Source organism: Orycteropus afer, unplaced genomic scaffold (genome assembly GCF_000298275.1).
Source record: "Orycteropus afer afer isolate SDZICR_OR568_19922 unplaced genomic scaffold, OryAfe1.0 scaffold00069, whole genome shotgun sequence".
Classification (NCBI taxonomy): Eukaryota; Metazoa; Chordata; class Mammalia; order Tubulidentata; family Orycteropodidae; genus Orycteropus; species Orycteropus afer.
The window spans coordinates 9,698,008-9,715,567 of NW_006921656.1; the positions used below are offsets into that span (position 1 = coordinate 9,698,008).

The 17,560-nt window shown below is 46.0% G+C and overlaps 1 protein-coding gene across 1 annotated transcript in view; it reads left to right on the plus strand.

The window, feature by feature from the left end:
* Positions 1-2: 2 nt before the first annotated feature.
* The window catches only part of KCNQ3 (potassium voltage-gated channel subfamily Q member 3), a gene marked incomplete at its 5' end in the record, with an annotated part of 342,271 nt that continues 324,713 nt past the window's right edge, over positions 3-17,560 (plus strand). Inside the window, one exon of the mRNA XM_007940577.2 lies at positions 3-340. Within this exon, the coding sequence (XP_007938768.1) occupies positions 3-340 (338 nt within the window). The remainder of the gene's footprint in view (positions 341-17,560) is intronic.

Below are 17,560 nucleotides of genomic sequence, written 5' to 3' on the forward strand. Positions count from 1 at the left end.
ACGACGGGGGCGGCGGAGGTGGCGGGGCCGCTAACCCGGCTGGAGGGGACGCGGCGGCGGCCGGCGACGAGGAGCGGAAAGTGGGGCTGGCGCCTGGCGACGTGGAGCAAGTCACCTTGGTGCTCGGGGCCGGCGCTGACAAAGACGGGACCCTGCTCCTGGAAGGCGGCGGCCGGGACGAGGGGCTGCGGAGGACCCCGCAGGGCATCGGGCTCCTGGCCAAGACCCCACTGAGCCGCCCGGTCAAGAGGAACAACGCCAAGTACCGGCGCATCCAAACTTTGATCTACGATGCCCTCGAGAGACCGCGGGGCTGGGCGCTGCTCTACCACGCGCTGGTGTGAGTACTCGGCCTCCGGGCGCCCCGCGGCGGCCGCGCAGGGTGGGGCGCGGGCTGCGGGCCGGAGCCCTGGGGCGCTCTCTGGCTGGACTGGAGCCCAGCCCGCCCTCGGTGCGGGCTTCTCTGTTGCGTGTGAGTCGGAGCCGCTCTCCGGCTGTTAGCGTGGTGCCCCAGCTAATTTGGAGCTGGGGCTGGTATATGCGCGCGCCAGTGCGCATTTATGGCACCTTCTCGGGGTGTCAGTAGGTGGCTTTTCCGATTAATTTGGGGGAATGAACAGGATAAAGGAGATGTGGATAAAGTAGATCCTCCCAGGCGCGCTGTGCTCCTGCCTGTGGTGGGTCCCTGTTCTCTTGCTCGCCACCGAGTTTACAGGATCCATCCTGGAGTTGGGGTGGGAGTGGTGCACCACTGCCTGTGGTGGGCTGCGTGTGCGTGTTGCTTGCTTGCTTGTGCTGTCTTTCTTAGGGCTCCGTCCTGATTTAGGGATCTGATGTTGCTCTAATTGATGGCTTGGACTGGTGCAAGTCTCTGGGTTCTTTCGAGGGGACTGAAGAGCAATGTGTGTGTGTATCAAGCTCTAAGCCTAGACTGAGGGCTGAAGCTTCCTTCCCAGAGCCAGGAGTTGAGGGCCCGGGGTTATTTTGGTGAAACTGTCTCCATGATTTGGGTTCTGATAGCCGCTCAGCCTCAACTGCCACCCCTTCTCTTGCTTTGCCTGGGCTTCGGAGCCCGGATGGTAAGTAGCCTGGGCTGGAGGTTTGCCCCCAGGGCACCCTGGTCTAGGCTAGACCTTGTTAGTCAGGGTGCAAATGCATGGCCAGGGGAAGATGGGTTCCCCGGTGCACCTGAAAATCCCCATGGGAAACCCTCCTGTATTTTGGGGCGGGGAGCATATGGGCGGTGGCTGCTCGCCCAGGACTGGGACTGTGGACATTCAGCACACACCTCGGGGCTGGTAGGCACTTCCAGTTCCCGTCCTGCCTCCTGGCTGGGGCTCAGCCGCCTGACAGCTGCTTCCAGTGAAACATTACTAGAGGTTTGGCGAGGAATTGGCCATGACCCTGACCCTGCTTGTGCTTTAGTGGGCAGATCGCTCTCTCTGTGCCCCTCCGAATGACCCCTGATTTAGGTGGTCTGAAGGGGCTCGCGGAGCCTCGGAGTGACTTCATCTGCCAATCTTTCCAGCTGGAAGCGCTTTTCCAGATTCCACCACGAGGTGGGAGCATCCGCATAGGCCCTCAGACTTAGCAACAGGTTTCTCTGGTGAGAGGTGAGGGATGTCTGGAGAGGACATGGTGCTTCCTGGGCAACTGAGGAGCCGGCAGAGCAGGAGGCAGCCAGCCAGGAACGTGGATTTTGAGCCGTCCAGGCTTTGGTGTCCGTCTGTGTGTGTATTTGCGGGTGTGGGTGGGGATCAGGCTGAAGAGAGGTTAGCAACTGATGCTGTTTCATTTGCTTTCTTCAGGGGATAAAAGGGATGGAAAATACATGCACCTCTCTGTCTAGCACTGTGTTAAACTGAACTGATGCTAACATTGGAATATGTGCTACTGAAAAAAAAAGGTACAGCAAATTATTTGCATGCACCCAGGCGTACACAGATTCACAGGTCTTTCACATGTAATGGAATGCAGTAACTATTGGCTGAGTCCAGATGTGAGGTCCATGGAGCTGTGGCCTTCCTCCTTCCCTGCTCTCCCCTTTCCCAGCCAGCACCCCTAGCTCTGTCTTATCCAGTCTGGGAAGAAGTTGCCAAGGCCTGGTATTGACAGAACGTCAACTTTATCCTTCTCTAGAAGGAAGCAGGTTTGATTATGCTAAGACCCATGGCCTCAGGTTCCCAAGAGGACCCAGGAAGAGTCCAGGTTTTGGCAGAAGGAAAAAGTGGACATCTAATTAGGCACTTTCATCCATGCAAATGTATTTACTCCACCTACTCTTCACCTCGATCCTATGAGGTGAGAATTACTGCTTCTGCTTTGTAGATGAGGACATGAACAAGCTAAGAAGCAAAAGTATCTGAACTCAAACAGCAAGAACATTCCGGAGTCCCCATGGAAAACGGGTCAGCTCCATTGCTGAGCTTGGATCCCAGTTCTTACTCTCTGCCAACTTTGGGTGTTCCAGTAGGTGTCCCTGCACCTCTGCCCCCATTGCTAATACAGGGTGTTGTCCCTCCTTTCCTAGCTAGCAGTTGGCAAATGCCTGGGAATGGCATTGGAGTCTGAGCAGGGGCTGGGCAGGGCTTGGAGAAGTAGAGTGTTAGGGAGATGTGGAATGGCTTGGACTTGTGGTGGTGGGATTGCATATGCTGATGGGTTGGGAGTTAGTTATACAGGACAATCTGAGTTGGGGTGGTTTTGAGTTTGGGATATTCAAGCATGCATCCTATATTTGTCCTCTGGCTTTAGGATGAAGTCTAGTCGAGAGAGCATAATGGAACCTTTCACTGATGATTCAGGATTTTGCAAGGCGTTGAAATCTGTGCTTCAAAGTATCCATTATCCTATCCTGGGCTGTAGCTAATGGCCTAAGGGGACCAGAAAATTGGGCTTACCATGGACTCACAGTTTAGTGCATCCTTTTTTTTAAGGAACTAGACCCAGGAGATAGGATTTTGGTTTTCTCTCTATGCTAAAGGTAGATTTCATTAAATGTGGAAACCAAAGTCCCCCTCACACCAACCCTGCTCCCCTGGCCTTCGGTACCCATCCCTTCTTTTCTTCTGGCTACTCACCTTCACCTTGATCCAGCTCCAGGGTCCTCTCCCCTGGGAAGACATCCCTGGCCCTTCAGGTGGGGCTAGAGCTGGCGTCCTCAGCAGCTTTTCCAACCATACTGTTCTGCACATTGCGTTGGGCTGATCTGTTTGCTTGTCTCCCCCAGCCAGCTGTGAGCTGCTTAAGGGCAGGGACTATGTCGTCTTTCTTTGGATCTCAATGACCAGCAGGCTATGTGGCCCATGGTAGGAACTCAGTCAGTGTTTGCTGAATGCATGGGTGAAAGAATTCCCTTAGGCTTCTGGTGAACCAAGACTTGTGGTGTACAGCTTTACTACTATCACAACAAGCACCTAAAGTAGCTGAAGTCAGTGTTACAGAATTTTAATTATGATAATAACTCTTGGAAGTCTTGAGAGTGAACTGTGAGGAGGGACACAGGTGGGGGGCCATCTCTGAGCCCAGTGAGGTCTGTGCTTCTTCAGTCTCTTGGCTGTAAAGGATTCCAGTGTTGGTGGACAATGTACTAGGCTTGGGGTTCACATCTGGACTCTGCCTTAAGGGTTTGGGACTGTGCATGAGCCATCAACTGGTAAATTGGGGACAATAGCAAGGCTCTGTCAAAGGGTAGTATCCAGGCTTAAAGGAAATAGCACATACAGATGCAGTTAGTCCAACTTCAGGAACTTGGTATTCAGTAGTTGAATCTGAATTGTTAGTTACTATTGAATTGGCTCTGACTCACAGTGACCTTATGTGTAACAGAACAGAAGCTTGCTTGGTCTTGTGCCATTTTCATGATCGTCGGTATGTTCAGATCCATTGTGGCTACTGTGCTGGTCCATGTCATTGAGGGTCTCCCTTGCTTTTGCTGACCATTGGTCCTTCCTGATGATGTGTCCAACATAAGGAAGATGAAGTCTTGCCATCCTCACTTCTAAGGAACATTCTGGTTGTGTTTCTTTTAAGACTGATTTGTTTAGTCTACTGTCAGTCCACAGTATATTCCATATTCTTTGTTGGGCACACATGACACTGTGGCTCTCGAGGTTGCCAGGGACTTCCTTCTTGCCGAGGTAGTGGAGAGAAGCTCCTTCGTCTTGGCACCCAGCTGCCCTGACCATCTCTCCATGGCCAGCTGGGTATGGTCAATCATTTTCCTCTTGACCAACCAAAGGGAAATGATCATCAGAGTGGCTGGCTTCTGAGGTGGCTGGATCCAGAGACCTCTGGTAGACCAGACTGTGTGGAGAGAGATGAGGTTGGAGGAGACTCTCTATGAGGTAGAGGGGACTTCAGGTCCTGTCTGGTGAATTAGCATGTTGACCAGAGGGACACCCTTGGCCCTGAGCTTCAGCTCTGCCTTCCAGGCCCACTGAGATAGCAACTCTGCTCCCTCAGTTTTGGGCAGCCCCACTCTCCTAGTCCATCTGAGTGGCAACTCCACTCCCTTGATCTCAGCAAGCCCCATTCTTCTGCCCTTTGGACATGGCAGCCCCATCCCCCAGTACACCTTAACAACAGCCCCATACTCCAAACGAACTGAATTGGTGAAGGTTGGACTCTTTGAAACCTTAGGAGGTTGTGGCTTCACCCTTTGAGATCCAGGAGACCATGGCCCCACCCTTTGAAACCAAGCCTTCCTGAAGGTCTGCTTCCCATGCTGCTTCCAACAGTTCTGCTGATCTTCAAGCTGCTCCAGGGACAGTCCTTCCCTTTTCTTGGGAAATAACAGATTTAGCTCCTTTGGCTGTTTCCTGCCTGAAGAATTCCAAGAGGCAAACAGCATTCTTTTCTTTTGTCTGTTTTTTTTTTTTTTTTTTGCCCCCTTCAATCTAAGCTGATGGTTTTTCTTCTGTGGAAGTTGGTTAAATCCGCCAGTCACAGGCCTAATCTCTTTAACAAAAGATTGTGTGCCATGTCTTTGGTGAAAATTCTACGATACATGTCCTTAGTTTGTACAACTGAATTTTCCAGATCTTTAAGTTCTGTTTTCATTTTTTTTTTTTTTATTGTGATTTGGGTGAAAGTTTGTAGAGCAAATTCACTTGCCATACAGCAGCTCACATACATTTTGTCTCATGACATTGACTACAATTTCCCACAATGCAACAGCTCCCTTCTCACTTCCTCCCCATAGTTACCTCTTTCCTGTGTCCTTCCCTCCGTGCACTCCTGCCCCCTGAGTTGTCTCCCTGTGCATATACAGTACTTCTATCCTCCCATGATTGTTCTCTTCAAGGAATGTATCTACCTAATATAAATATTCAGCTCATATGCCTGTTTTTTGTTTGGCTGGAAGACACAGGTGTGGGTTCAATTCCAGACCTGAAGGGCAGCTAAGGGCCATAGTCTCAGCGGTTCCATCAAGCTCTATCACACCAGCCAACCTGGTCCCTTTTCTTTCTTTCTTTTTTTTGAATGATTTTGAGTTTTGTTCCACATTGTTGTTCCACTCTATCCAGGATCTCCTACATAGATCCCCCTCCAAGTGGTTGACAGTGGTAGCCGGGCACCATCTAGTTCTTCTGGTTTCATAGTCTTATAGCTGAGGATAGCATGGTGTACCAATCACTTGGACTAATTGTTTCCATGAATCTTTGGTTTTCTTCATTCTTCTTTGCTCTGGATGTGGAGAAACCCATCATTGCATCTAGATGGCTGCTTGCAAGCTTTTAAGATCCCAGTTGCAACTTGCCAAAGTAGGAGGTGGAACAATGTTTTATGTAGTATGTTATGCCAGTTGAGCTTGATGTACCCTGTGACTATGGTCCCGAGCCCACAGGTTCAACTACTCAGTTCCTCTGGGTAGCTGGCTGTGGCCAAGAAGTGACTACAACCTTGTCCCTTGTCTGCTTTACTATATACTTGGGAATTCTTACAGAACATACCAATACACTTGTAGAAATATTGTCTGTCAACCCTATACATGGTCTTGTGCACACTCCCCTCTGCATAGACATGCCTAATAATTCAGCCTGTCCACCTATCCGTCCACCCGAATATCCATGTTTGCCTTCACTGACAATGCAGTACTGTATGTGCAAAAAGATTCATTTTTGTTGTCTCTACTTCCTGTGCACTCTCTATGTCTTCTTCTTCCTCAGTTGCACCATGTTGATCACTCACATTTGGTACATTGCCCTTCTCTTCACCCAAATCAATACTTGTCTTTATCTATCTAACAGTGTTCCCTCCCCTTCCCTCCCACCCCTGGTAACCAATAAAGAAAACTTTCATATATAAACGTTTCCTTGACTTTTTACAATAATGGACTAATATAGTATTTGTCCTTCTGTGATTGACTTATTTCACTCAGCATAATGTCCTCCAAGTTCATTCACATTATGAGGTGTTTTACCGATTCTACGTTATTCTTTAGGGTTGCCTAGTATTCCACTGTGTGTATGTATCATAGTTTGGTTATCCATTCTTCAGTTGATGGACACCTACGTTGTTTCCCTCTTTTGGCTATTGTAAATAGTGCTGCGATGAATGCACACAATTCATTTTTAAGCTCATGTCTTTCCTCTCATATTTTACTGTAAGTGGCAAGGAGAAACCATACAGCCCATTTAAGACATTGCTTAGAAGTCTCCTCAGCCAGATATCCAAGTTCATCACTTACAAGTTGTACTTTCCACTAAATATTTGAATATAATTCAGACAAGTTTTTTTGCCACTGCATAAAAAGCATCACCCTTCCTCCATCGTCCAATTACATGTTCATCATGTTCTTTTAAAGCCTCACCAGAAGCACATTTAATGTCCATGTTTCTAGCAATATGTGGTTGCTGGCACAATACATATCTTCTAACATGATAGAGACTTTCTCTATAACTCTCTTCACTTCCTTCTTTTGTTGTCCATAGTTCTGCCAACAGTCTCTTCAAGGCAATCTAGGTTTTTACTTTTAGGCACCTTAAAACTCTGCTCGCATCTACCCATTACCCAATCCCCAAACCACTTCCACAGTTGAGGTATCTGTTAGAGCAGCACCTCACTCGTGTGGAACCAAATTCTGTCTTAGTTCTTTAGTGCTGCTTTAACAAATCCACAAATGGGTGGCTTTTATAAACAGAGCTCTGTTTTCTCACAGTTCAGGAGGCCAGTCATCTGAAATCAGAGTGCTGGCTCTGGGGGAAGGCTTTCTGTCGCTGTCAGCTACAGAGGAAGATCCTTTCTCTTCAGCCTCTGCTTCCTGGTTCCTTGGAGATCTCCATGTGTCTTGGCATCTGTCTTACCCCATCTTTGCTTGCTAGTTTGCATTTAAACTTTTTTTAATATCTCAGAAGAGATTGACTCATGACAAGCCCTATAGTAATCCAGCATCATTACTGTAATGAAGACAACCCATTCCCGAATGGGATTCTAACCGCAGGCTAGGTTAGGATTTACAACACATAGTTTTTGGGGACACAACTCAATCCATAGCAGAGCTTAAGCATTTTCCACACACAGATTTGCCACCTTTCCTGTGAGGTGTTGCCTCACCTGATCCTCCCTGTATATTTATTGGTGACCCATTAACAGTATAACTCAGCACCAGTGACATGGGCATGTCAGTTTCCTGTGGTGATTGCCTTTTGGCAGGGTGAGGAGAAAATGGTTTGGAAATAACAAGATTGAAGTCAACAGAAGGTTTTCTCAGCACCTCTGGTTTTGCAGCTGTCATGCAACGCAGATCAGATTCCATCCTAATTGTAGCCTTGCTGGGTGGGACTTTTTCATTCTGCCACAGAAAGGTCAGAGGAGTTTGTTTTCTTTAGAGAACAAATTGGGTTCTAACTCAGGAAGAAGATTGCTTCTTGCTTGTAGGTGATGAATGAAGAATAAGAGTAATCATTTGCAGCTGACTCATGGAGCCTACAGACGTGGGCTCCAGCTGGCTTCCTCCCATGGGCTTCTCTACCTACTGACGGCCTCAGGGTTGGGATCCCATCTCCTTTGTGTTACCTCCCCTCACCTCTAAGTGCCCTGTAAAATTATCTGGACTCAGTAAGAGCATAACTATTGAGTTGTTGCATATAAAACCAGCATCTCAATGATAACCAATGTGATAGATTGGTAGGTAGATGGGTAGCTGTTGTCAAGTCCACTCTGACTTCTGGCGACCTTATGTGCAACAGATCTGGGCCTGTGTCATCCTGGCAATCAGTGGCACAATTGAGTCCATCATGCTGTTGTGCCTGTCTGTCTCCCTGAGGGTCTCCCTCACCCTGGTTGGCCCTCTCCATTTCACCAGACATGATGTCCTCCTCTGAAGATTGAGCAGTGTGTCAGACAGTATTCTGTTGTGATCCATGAGTTTCTCATTGGTGAATTTTCAGAAGTAGATCACCAGGCCTTGCTTCCTACCCTGTCTTAATCTGGAGGCTCCACTGAACCCTGTCCACTATGGGTGACCCTGCTGATATTTGAAATACCAGTAACATAGCTTCCACCACCACAGCAACATGCAAGCTACTACAGTACATCAAATTGACAGAAAGGTGGTAGGACTAGTGTTATAATCAAGGTATAATATCACTTTGGTGGCAATACCACCATCTGCTCCACATCAGGGTAATCTGCTTTATATGTGTTAGTAACCTAAACCATTATGTCAGTTCCCTTTAAATGAATCTGCTCTGGTGACATAGCAGCGAAGACAGTTGGCTGTCTAAAGGTCGGTGGTTCGAGTCTACCAGTTGCTCCATGGGAGAAAGATGAGGCAGTCTGATTCTATGAAGATTTATAGCCTTGGAAACCCTATGGGTAGTTCTGCTCTGCCCTACAGGGTTGCTGTAAGTCCTAATTGGCTTGATGGCAGTGGGTTTGGGGTTTGAGTTTGAACAGTCAACACAACTGGTTTTCCCAAGCCAGTGCCCCAGTTGAGTAGCAAGCAGGCTTGTGGTAGAGCTTCCGCATCTTTGATTGACTCCATAGATTGTAAATTTGTTGCAGTGCTTTAAGTCCATTTATGCTTTTGTTGACCTCTTCTTGGGGCATGGGGTGAAATCTCTTCCAGTAAGACTTGACAGCACTGAACTAGAGGATTATGCTTCTCCAGCCTCGGCTGTCTGCTCTAATGGAAAATCACTCAGTGCTATCAAACTATCTATATCCTGACTCCTGCCCTTTCCAAAAATTCCAGCTGCACATATATCAGTTATGGCACGCTGCTCTGGTAGCATAGTGCCTAAGGCATTTGACTGCTAACCAGAAGGCTGGTGGTTCAAAGCCACAAGCCACTCCCCAGAAGGAAGGTTGGGCATTCTACTTCCGTAGTGATACCACCTCAGAAATTCAAGGAGAGGTCACTATGAGTAGGATCCTACTCTACGGCAGTGGTTTCGTTTGCATTGCTTCTTCCACCTGGTGATGCCAATCTAAAAAATGAAGCCAACAGGTCTTAATAATCAATGAATCTAAACAGATAGTTACTTAACAATATTTTATGGGATTAATGGGCTGGTGTTGAGGGAGGCACTTGGTAGATTATGAAAACTGGAGGCCCTGAGAGCTGGAAGGTGTCCACACATGACAGCAATGTCATCCTTCTCATTGTAGGGAAGAGGAAACTAAGGCCCAGGGAAGTTTGAACTTGCTTCAGGTCACACTGCTGACAAGGTGAGTGCACCCAAGTGGGTCTTTTTCCAAGGGAAGCCTCCATTCAGTGTAGCTGCTTCCCTAGTGGTGCCTCACCAGCTCTGCATCAGGGGAACAGTCTTCCCAGAGCATCTTTCCTCTGGCTTTACAGCTATCTCCAGATGCGGATCAAATTCCAACCAAAGTATAGTTTTGCCTGGTGGAATCTTATCTCAGAAGGGCTAGGGATGGTTGTCCAGAATGTTTCCTTTTGAGGACAACATGGGTTATTGCTCAGAGAAGCATTTTCTTCTTGATTCTTGTAGGTTCTTAATGAATGAAGAGAAGAAAGGTAAAAACAGAGAGAGGCTGACTGGTGGGGCATCCATACTCAGGCTGAGCCTGGCTTCTGGTTGAGGAGATTTCCCTTTCTGCTACAATTCTCAGTGCCAAGACCCCCTTTTCTCCACCCTTTTCCCTAATCCAGCCATTGACCAAGAGTCATAGAATAGTTTCTGATCTCCATGGAACCTAACTTCCAGTTGCATTGTATTAATGATCATATTAATGATAATGAGTGTTTTAATCCAGTTGGACGGTTTACAATGCCACCCCTGGGGCAGCACCACCATCTGTTTGATCCGTGGCAACTTGATTTCCTTTCGTTAGTAACAGTGACCGACATGTCTCATTTGGAGGGTTATTGCTCTGTGCCTTGTTGAGGTAAGCACTTGAGGTGATTTTCCTAAGGTAGGGCTGAGCACTCAGGAACACTGACTCGCCATCATGCCATCATGAACTTCTCATAGAACAACCTCAGTTTCTTCATCTGATAACCAAAAAAAAAAAAAAGTTGCCATTCAGTTGATTTGAATTGACGGTGAACTCCTGTGTCACTGTTTATGTGTTCACGTACTCTGTAGGGTTTTCAATGGTTGTGAACTTTTGGAAGTAGATCTCCAGGACTTTCTTCTAAGGCACCTCTGAGTGGACTTGCATTGCCAACCTTCTAGTTTGCAGCCAAGCTCTTCACTGTTTGCACCACCCAGGTGGCCTCTTACGATAAATGGGTGTAATATTCCCAGCCTTCCAGTTATAGAAAGGATTAGATGAAATGATTCATGAAATGTGCTGTCTAAGTTGTGTCATAGCTTGAGTCCCCCAGAAGCTGTCCCTGAGACAGGAAGTTCAGCACAGTTGGTCACAGGGCTGCTCAATCTTGTTTCTTGTTTCTGCTGTCTCCCCTCTAAGAAATCCTTCAAGGAACCCTTGTGGCACAATGGTTAAGTGTTGGATGTTTGAACCCACCCAGTGGCTCCATGGGAGCAAAGACCTGTACAGACTGCAGCCTAGGAAACTCTGTGGGGCAGCTCTGTTCTCCCACATGGAGTCGCTATGAGTCAGACAGCACCTGGCAACAAGCAGTCTTTCTAGACATTTTTTTCTAATTGCCCCACTCCGTGGAATTTGAACACCACAGGTAACCTGTATATCTCTGTGTCCTGTATGACATCTGTGCTTGATATGTAGAGAGAGTTTCCTTCCCACCTCCAAGAACCCTTGTGTTCCTCTTGAGAATGCAGGTGTTAGGAGGTGATTCCAAGAAAAATGAGGAAATGAGAAACATTGGGGAAAGTGGGTAAAATAGGGCAGGAAAGATGCCTCCTCAAGCAGGCTCCTGAGAAGGGCAGTTGAGGGTCCATCCTCCTGGGGAACCTTGGGGCACAATATAGAACATCCCAGAGTTACCCTTGAACTCCCATCTCTCACTGGCTAAGAGCTGCCCTTTGGGGCATTGCCTCTAGAGAAATCCCTTAGACAAAAGCACATTGTGTTTGCAAATGGCAGTTGCTTTCAGAAGGCCACCTTTGGCAGGTGCTCAAACTGTGAGTACTCAGGAGGTTTGAGATAGCCACCAACAGCCACTGCTCCCCACTGTCTGATTTGTCAGGGAAGGTGATAGTGTGTCTGAAGTTTCACAGATTTTTCTATGTTTTCTCATGGTTCTTAAGTAGAGGACATCTTATGGCCCAAGGGTGATAAGAATTCTCTGGTAGGTTTTCCTCACCTAACACGTGGACTCAGAACATAGTTTCTGATGACAGCTCACCCAACTGAGCTCTTACTCCATGCCAGGTTCTTCAAGTGCTCAAAAGCACTGTGAAGCCTGGGTGCAGGCTGCCTTCTCCCTTGGGGTAAGGAACTGTCTCCTTGTGGACAAGGTGGTGTGTTCACATATTCATAATTCTTACCACATAAAACAGAGGAGTTATTTAAATAAGCATTAAGAACTTCAGTCCTGCTGACACTATAGTTTTGAGTGGCTTTTGTGATACTTTCAAAGAATGAAGAGTCTTACTAATTTATAACGTGAGAAACATTACCATTTTCAAAACAAGATTAAAATAGATATTCCAATAGCGCTTACAAACACAACTTCTGTTGAGGAAACGTCAAGATCTTGGTGTGAACTCTGGTTCTGTGACTTCTGCCCTCTGCCTCAATTCTGGCTGATTCCTCACCTTGGTAACTCTGGGATGCTGCAAGCCCTGCCAGGCTTCTTTCTGGAAGTCTTTTCTTTTTGTGTGTGTGCTATGATTCCAACCCCTTATTTGCCTGGGAAGAAATGTCCTGAAAAAAATCTCAGTCCTTTAGTTTTGATGGACAAGTGGCTGTCAAGTTAACTCTGACACATGGTGTGTCAGAGAAGAACTGTGTCCCAATAGCCTTTTCAGTGGCTGATTTCCTGGATGTAGACTGCCAGACCTTTCTTCTGAGGCACTTTTGAGTAGACTCAAACCTCTGACCTTTTGGATAGCAGCCGAGCACATAACCCATGTGTGCCACTCAGGGACTTGTGGTTTGATATGTGTGCCCCCAAACACCTGCTGATCAGACTCAAGTTATGCTGAGTGATCATTCAGGAGACAGTGTGCAGTATAGTAAATTACTTAGTGTGGCTTTTCTAGCCATAAGTCTTTGTAAACTCTGTGGTGGAATTTGCTGTGAGCAACTGAGGAGCCCCTGATTGTAAAAGTTATCCACCTGGGGTATTTCTGTTGGGCGTAACACAAAGCAATGTTCTGGGAGGTTCCTGCTCTCTCTCAGGTGCTTAGAATTCTGATGTTATGATCAGTTAATTTGGCCACTCTGCCAGGCTCAAAAGGAGGCCTCCTAGAGGCAGAAGAATTCTCTCTCTGACTGCTGGTTGAGGAAGATGTGCTGCTGAAAGAAAGAGACACACGCTGCTGGGAGAGACACAAGAGACACGCATTGCTGAGTGAGACACCGAGGGACACTCACTGTTGGGAGAGAGACTGTGAGAGACTGTTAGGAGAGAGCTTGTGGGCTGGGAGAGAGACTGAGCATTTTTCCTGAACTTGCATTTTAGCCTGGTGCTTCCCTAATAAACCCCATAATCTGTGATTTCTGTGTGGCCACTGCAGAGAATTATCAAACCCAGGAGAGAGGTGGTGGGTGCTTTGGGAGGAACGGTTGGTGAAAGGGCTGGAGGGAGGCAGCATGTCTGGCCTCGCAGGATTAGACTTTGGGCTATTGATGGTGATTCTGTTTTCCTCTTGTGGGGTTAGAGGAGGTCAGAAGATGTGGCCTCCCTGCCCTTTTGGCACAGTGATTGCAGGACTAGTAGAGGCCAGGCCTTGGGCTAGACATAGCAGATACAGGGATGGATGAATCATTTCCACTCTTGAGTTCATGGTGGACTAGGTAAACAAGTAATTGCACAGCGATGTGAGACTCACTCTGATATATGTATTTCAGTCTACTTGGACCCCAGTGAAGTTGTCAACACTGTTTAAATGGGCCAGGATTGGCTTTCATCAACAAGAAGTAGATTTCATCATTTCTATATGGTTAAAGATCATCTCTTCCTTCATTTTCTAATGTATAACCATGACCATGGCTGTGTGGCACATTTAGAACTCAAAGGTTTGATTTAGTCTCATGCTATGGGAACGGTGCTTAAATCGTTGCAAGAGAAAACAGGCTCATGAAACCCAGAGTTGGGCGGACCTTGAATTGAATTATTTAAAGGCACTGAGGATTGTTTTCTAGCTGCTAATTTCATACATACAAGCATCCATTCTAAGCATGTCCAGAGCCCAGTGAAACTTGGGGCACTTTGACCATGTACTCAGTCCTGTTGGATACATGGATACAGTGTCAGCACCCAACGACTGTGCTAAGGTTAGGTGACAGAAGCAGACGTGGATGTAGACAATGTCTGACTATACCACTGACTGTACCACTTTTTCACCTGAACCTGTTTCCTCATCTGTAAAATGAAGCATGCCTATCCAGATGTTTATTGTAAGGATTATGTGACATGCTTGTAAAGTCCAAAGCCTGGTGTGGTTCCAGGTGAGTTTCTTATAAATGACATTCCCTCCTTATTCTTTCCCAGTCCTGCTAAGGAAGAATGCTGCTGGTGAATAGAATTAATTTTGAAGTCAATATGATAACTTCTATGTAAAATTAGGCTCCTTGACTTGAAGTTCTGTCAGGATGTGCCAGGGCTACTGGATTATTAAAAAAGAAGGAATTTACATTGAAGGAGGGAAACCATGGAAAAGAAAGAGTTCATCTGCTTGACCCATTTCTTAAGGAAGCAGAGGATTCCAGAAATACACTTGCCTAGACCATATGATTGCCAGAGAGAGGAGGGGAAAGGGAAGAATGAGTAGGGAGAGGAAGGACTTTCTTTTCAATTTTAAAACAATAACAACAATACTAGTAATTAGTCCTATTTATTGACTTACTCTATCCAGGCTACTAGGTAAACCATTAAAAACATTGTTGCATTTGATCCTGGTGACGCCATTAGTGGACGTGTATAATTGGCCCCCATTATGTCAGCAGGGAAACTGAAGATCAGAAAAATTACCTGACTTTCTGGGGGTTTTACAGGGGCAGGTCAGGGATTTGCCCTCAGATGTAGAACGTGTGGTTGCTGTGGTGAAGTCAACATGTCTGAGTTCACTTTCGACCACTGCCACTCACTAGCTGGCTAATTTTATTTTTCTCTCTTAGTTAATTGCAATATAATTCCCATGCCATAACATTTACCATTTTGAAGTGTATATTTCAGTGGATTTTAGTATATTTGCAAGGTTGTGCAATAGCTGGTTGATTTTTACAGGTTACACTTACTAGTATTCATCAACATAAATATGACGTTATTGATAACTATCATTTAGATCCTCTGTTTTCTCATTTTCAAATGAGTAGCTGTGAAATTTAATCTGTGAGAGACACTGTTAAGAGAGTAAAAAGACAAGCCACAGACTGGGAGAAATATTTGCAAAACACATGTCTGATAAAGGATTTGTATCCAAAATATATGAAGAACTCTTAAAATCCAACAATGAGAAAATCAATGACCCAATTGAAAAATGGAAAAAGACTTGAACAAACACGTCACCAAAATATATATACAGACAACAAGTAAGCATATGAAAAGATAGGTGCTCCACACCATGTGTCATTTAGGGAACTGCAAATTAAAATGACAATGATATATTACTGTATATATATGGTGCAGTATGGATTGCACTCAACATAAAGAAAATGAAAATCCTCACAACTGGACCAATAAGCAGCATCACAATAAATGGAGTAAAGATTGAAGTTGTCAAAGCTTTCATATTACTTGGTGTCACAAGCAACACCAATGAAAGCAACAATCAAGAAATCAGATGATGTATTGCACTGGGCAAATCTGCTGCAAGAGACCCCTTCAAAGTGCTAAAGAGCTAAGATGTCTCTTTGAAGACTAAAGTGTGTCTAACCCAGGCCACGGTGTTTTCCGTCATCTCAGAAAGCTGGACAATGAATAAGGAAGACCAAAGAAGAGTTGATGCTTTTGAGTTGTGTTGGTGAAGAATACTGAAAGTACCATGGACTGCCAGAAGAACTAAGAAATCTGTCCTGGAGGAAGTGCAGCCAGAATGCTCCTTGGAAGTGAGAACAGCCACACTTTCTCTCACCTACTTTGGTCATGTTATCAGAAGGGACTGTTCCCTGGAGAAGAACATCATGCTTGGTAAAATGGAGGGTCAGCGAAAAAGTGGAAGGACCTCAACAAGGTGGATTGGCACAGTGGCTGCAGCGGTGGGCTCAGGTATAACAAGGTTTGTGAGGCTGGTGCAGGACCAGGCAGTGTTTCATTCTTTTATACATAGGATCACTATGAGTCGGAGCTGACTCGACAACACCTAACAATAACAATTGTTGTTATGTGCCGTTGAGTCAGACCTAACTCACAGAGACCCCTCCTTGGGTTTCCAAGGCAGTATCACTATGGAAATAGATTGCCCAGCCTGATAATGTCAAGCAGTGGTAAGGATGTAGAGCAACAGGGACTTTCATTCATTCCTGGTGGGAACGCACAGTGGTCTAGCCTCTTTGGGAGACAGTTTGGCAGTTTCTTACAAAGCTAAACCTAGTCTTACCATACAAGCTAGCAGTTGTGTCTCGAGGTATTTATATAACTCATTTGAGAACTGATATCCGCATAAACATTTGCACATGAATGTTTATAGTTGCTTTATTCATAATCACCAGAAACTAGAAGGAACCAAGCTGACCTGCAAAAGATGAATGAATAAGCAAGCTGTTGTATGTCTATACAATGGAATATTAAGCAGCAAGAAGAAGACATGAACATCAAGCCATGAGAAGACATGGACGGACCTTAAATGAATTCTATTCATTGTATGGATTGAATTGTACCCCGAAGTATGTGTCAGCTTGGCTAGACCATGATTCTCAGTAGTGTGTGAGAATTCTCAGTAGTGTGTCTTCACCTTGTGACTGATGTAGTTATCCTGTTGTTGTTGTTGTATTTACCATCTGGTCCTACATACTGTAAATCCTCACCTCTGTGACATTAATGAAGCAGGATTAGGGGCAGTTATGGGAGCTCTGGTAGCATAGTGGCTAAGGCACTTGACTGCTAACCAGAAGGCTGGCGGTTCAAACCCACCAGCCACTCCTCAGAAGGAAGATGGGCCAATCTACTTCCATAGGGATACTGCCTCAGAAACCCAAGGAGGGGTCGCTATGAGTCGGGTCCTACTCGACGGCACATAACAACAACAACAACAACAGCAACAACATGTAAACGAGGCAGGATGCAGTCTGTGGGGTTAGGCTGTATCTTGAGTCAATCTCTTTTGAGATATAAAAGGGATTAAGTAAGTGAGTGGAGATCAGAGAGACCTCCTACTGCCAAGAACCAGGAGTGGAGGTATACTTTGGACCCGGGGTCCCTGCACTGAGAGACTCCAACATCCAGAGGAAGACTGATGTCAAGGACCTTCCCACAGAGCTGACAGAGAGGAAGCCTGCCTCCAGAGCTGGAGCCCTCAATTCAGACTTCTAGCCTCCTCAACTGTGAGAGAGTAAATTTGTTAAAGCCAACCATTTGTGCTATTTCTGTTGTAGCTGTTCTAAGGAACTAAGAAACTAAGAGAAAGAAGTCAGACAGAAAAGAGTACACAGTGCATGATGCCAGCTGTATGACGGTATGGAAAAGACAGGAGAGGACCAGCAGTTTCCAGGGTTCAGGCAGAAGGGAGGGTTGAGAGGTGAAGCATACAGGTTATTTTAGGGTGGGAGACTATTGTGTATGATATTGTTTGTACTGATGCACCCTATGCATTTGCTATACCCCATACAACTTTACAGCAAAGAGCACATCTTCATGTCTGCAAATTTCAAAAAAAGAATTATTCAGGAAGTTGGAAGCTCCCAGGATGAAATCAGTCTATGACAAAAGAATCTAATTGTATTACAAATGTGCGCATCATCCTCAGTGAAGAAGATGGGGGAAGGTGCCTTTGGAAATGAGTGGAGCCTGTTGGTGAACAGGCAAAAAGAACTTCACATAAGAATTGCACTCCAGTTG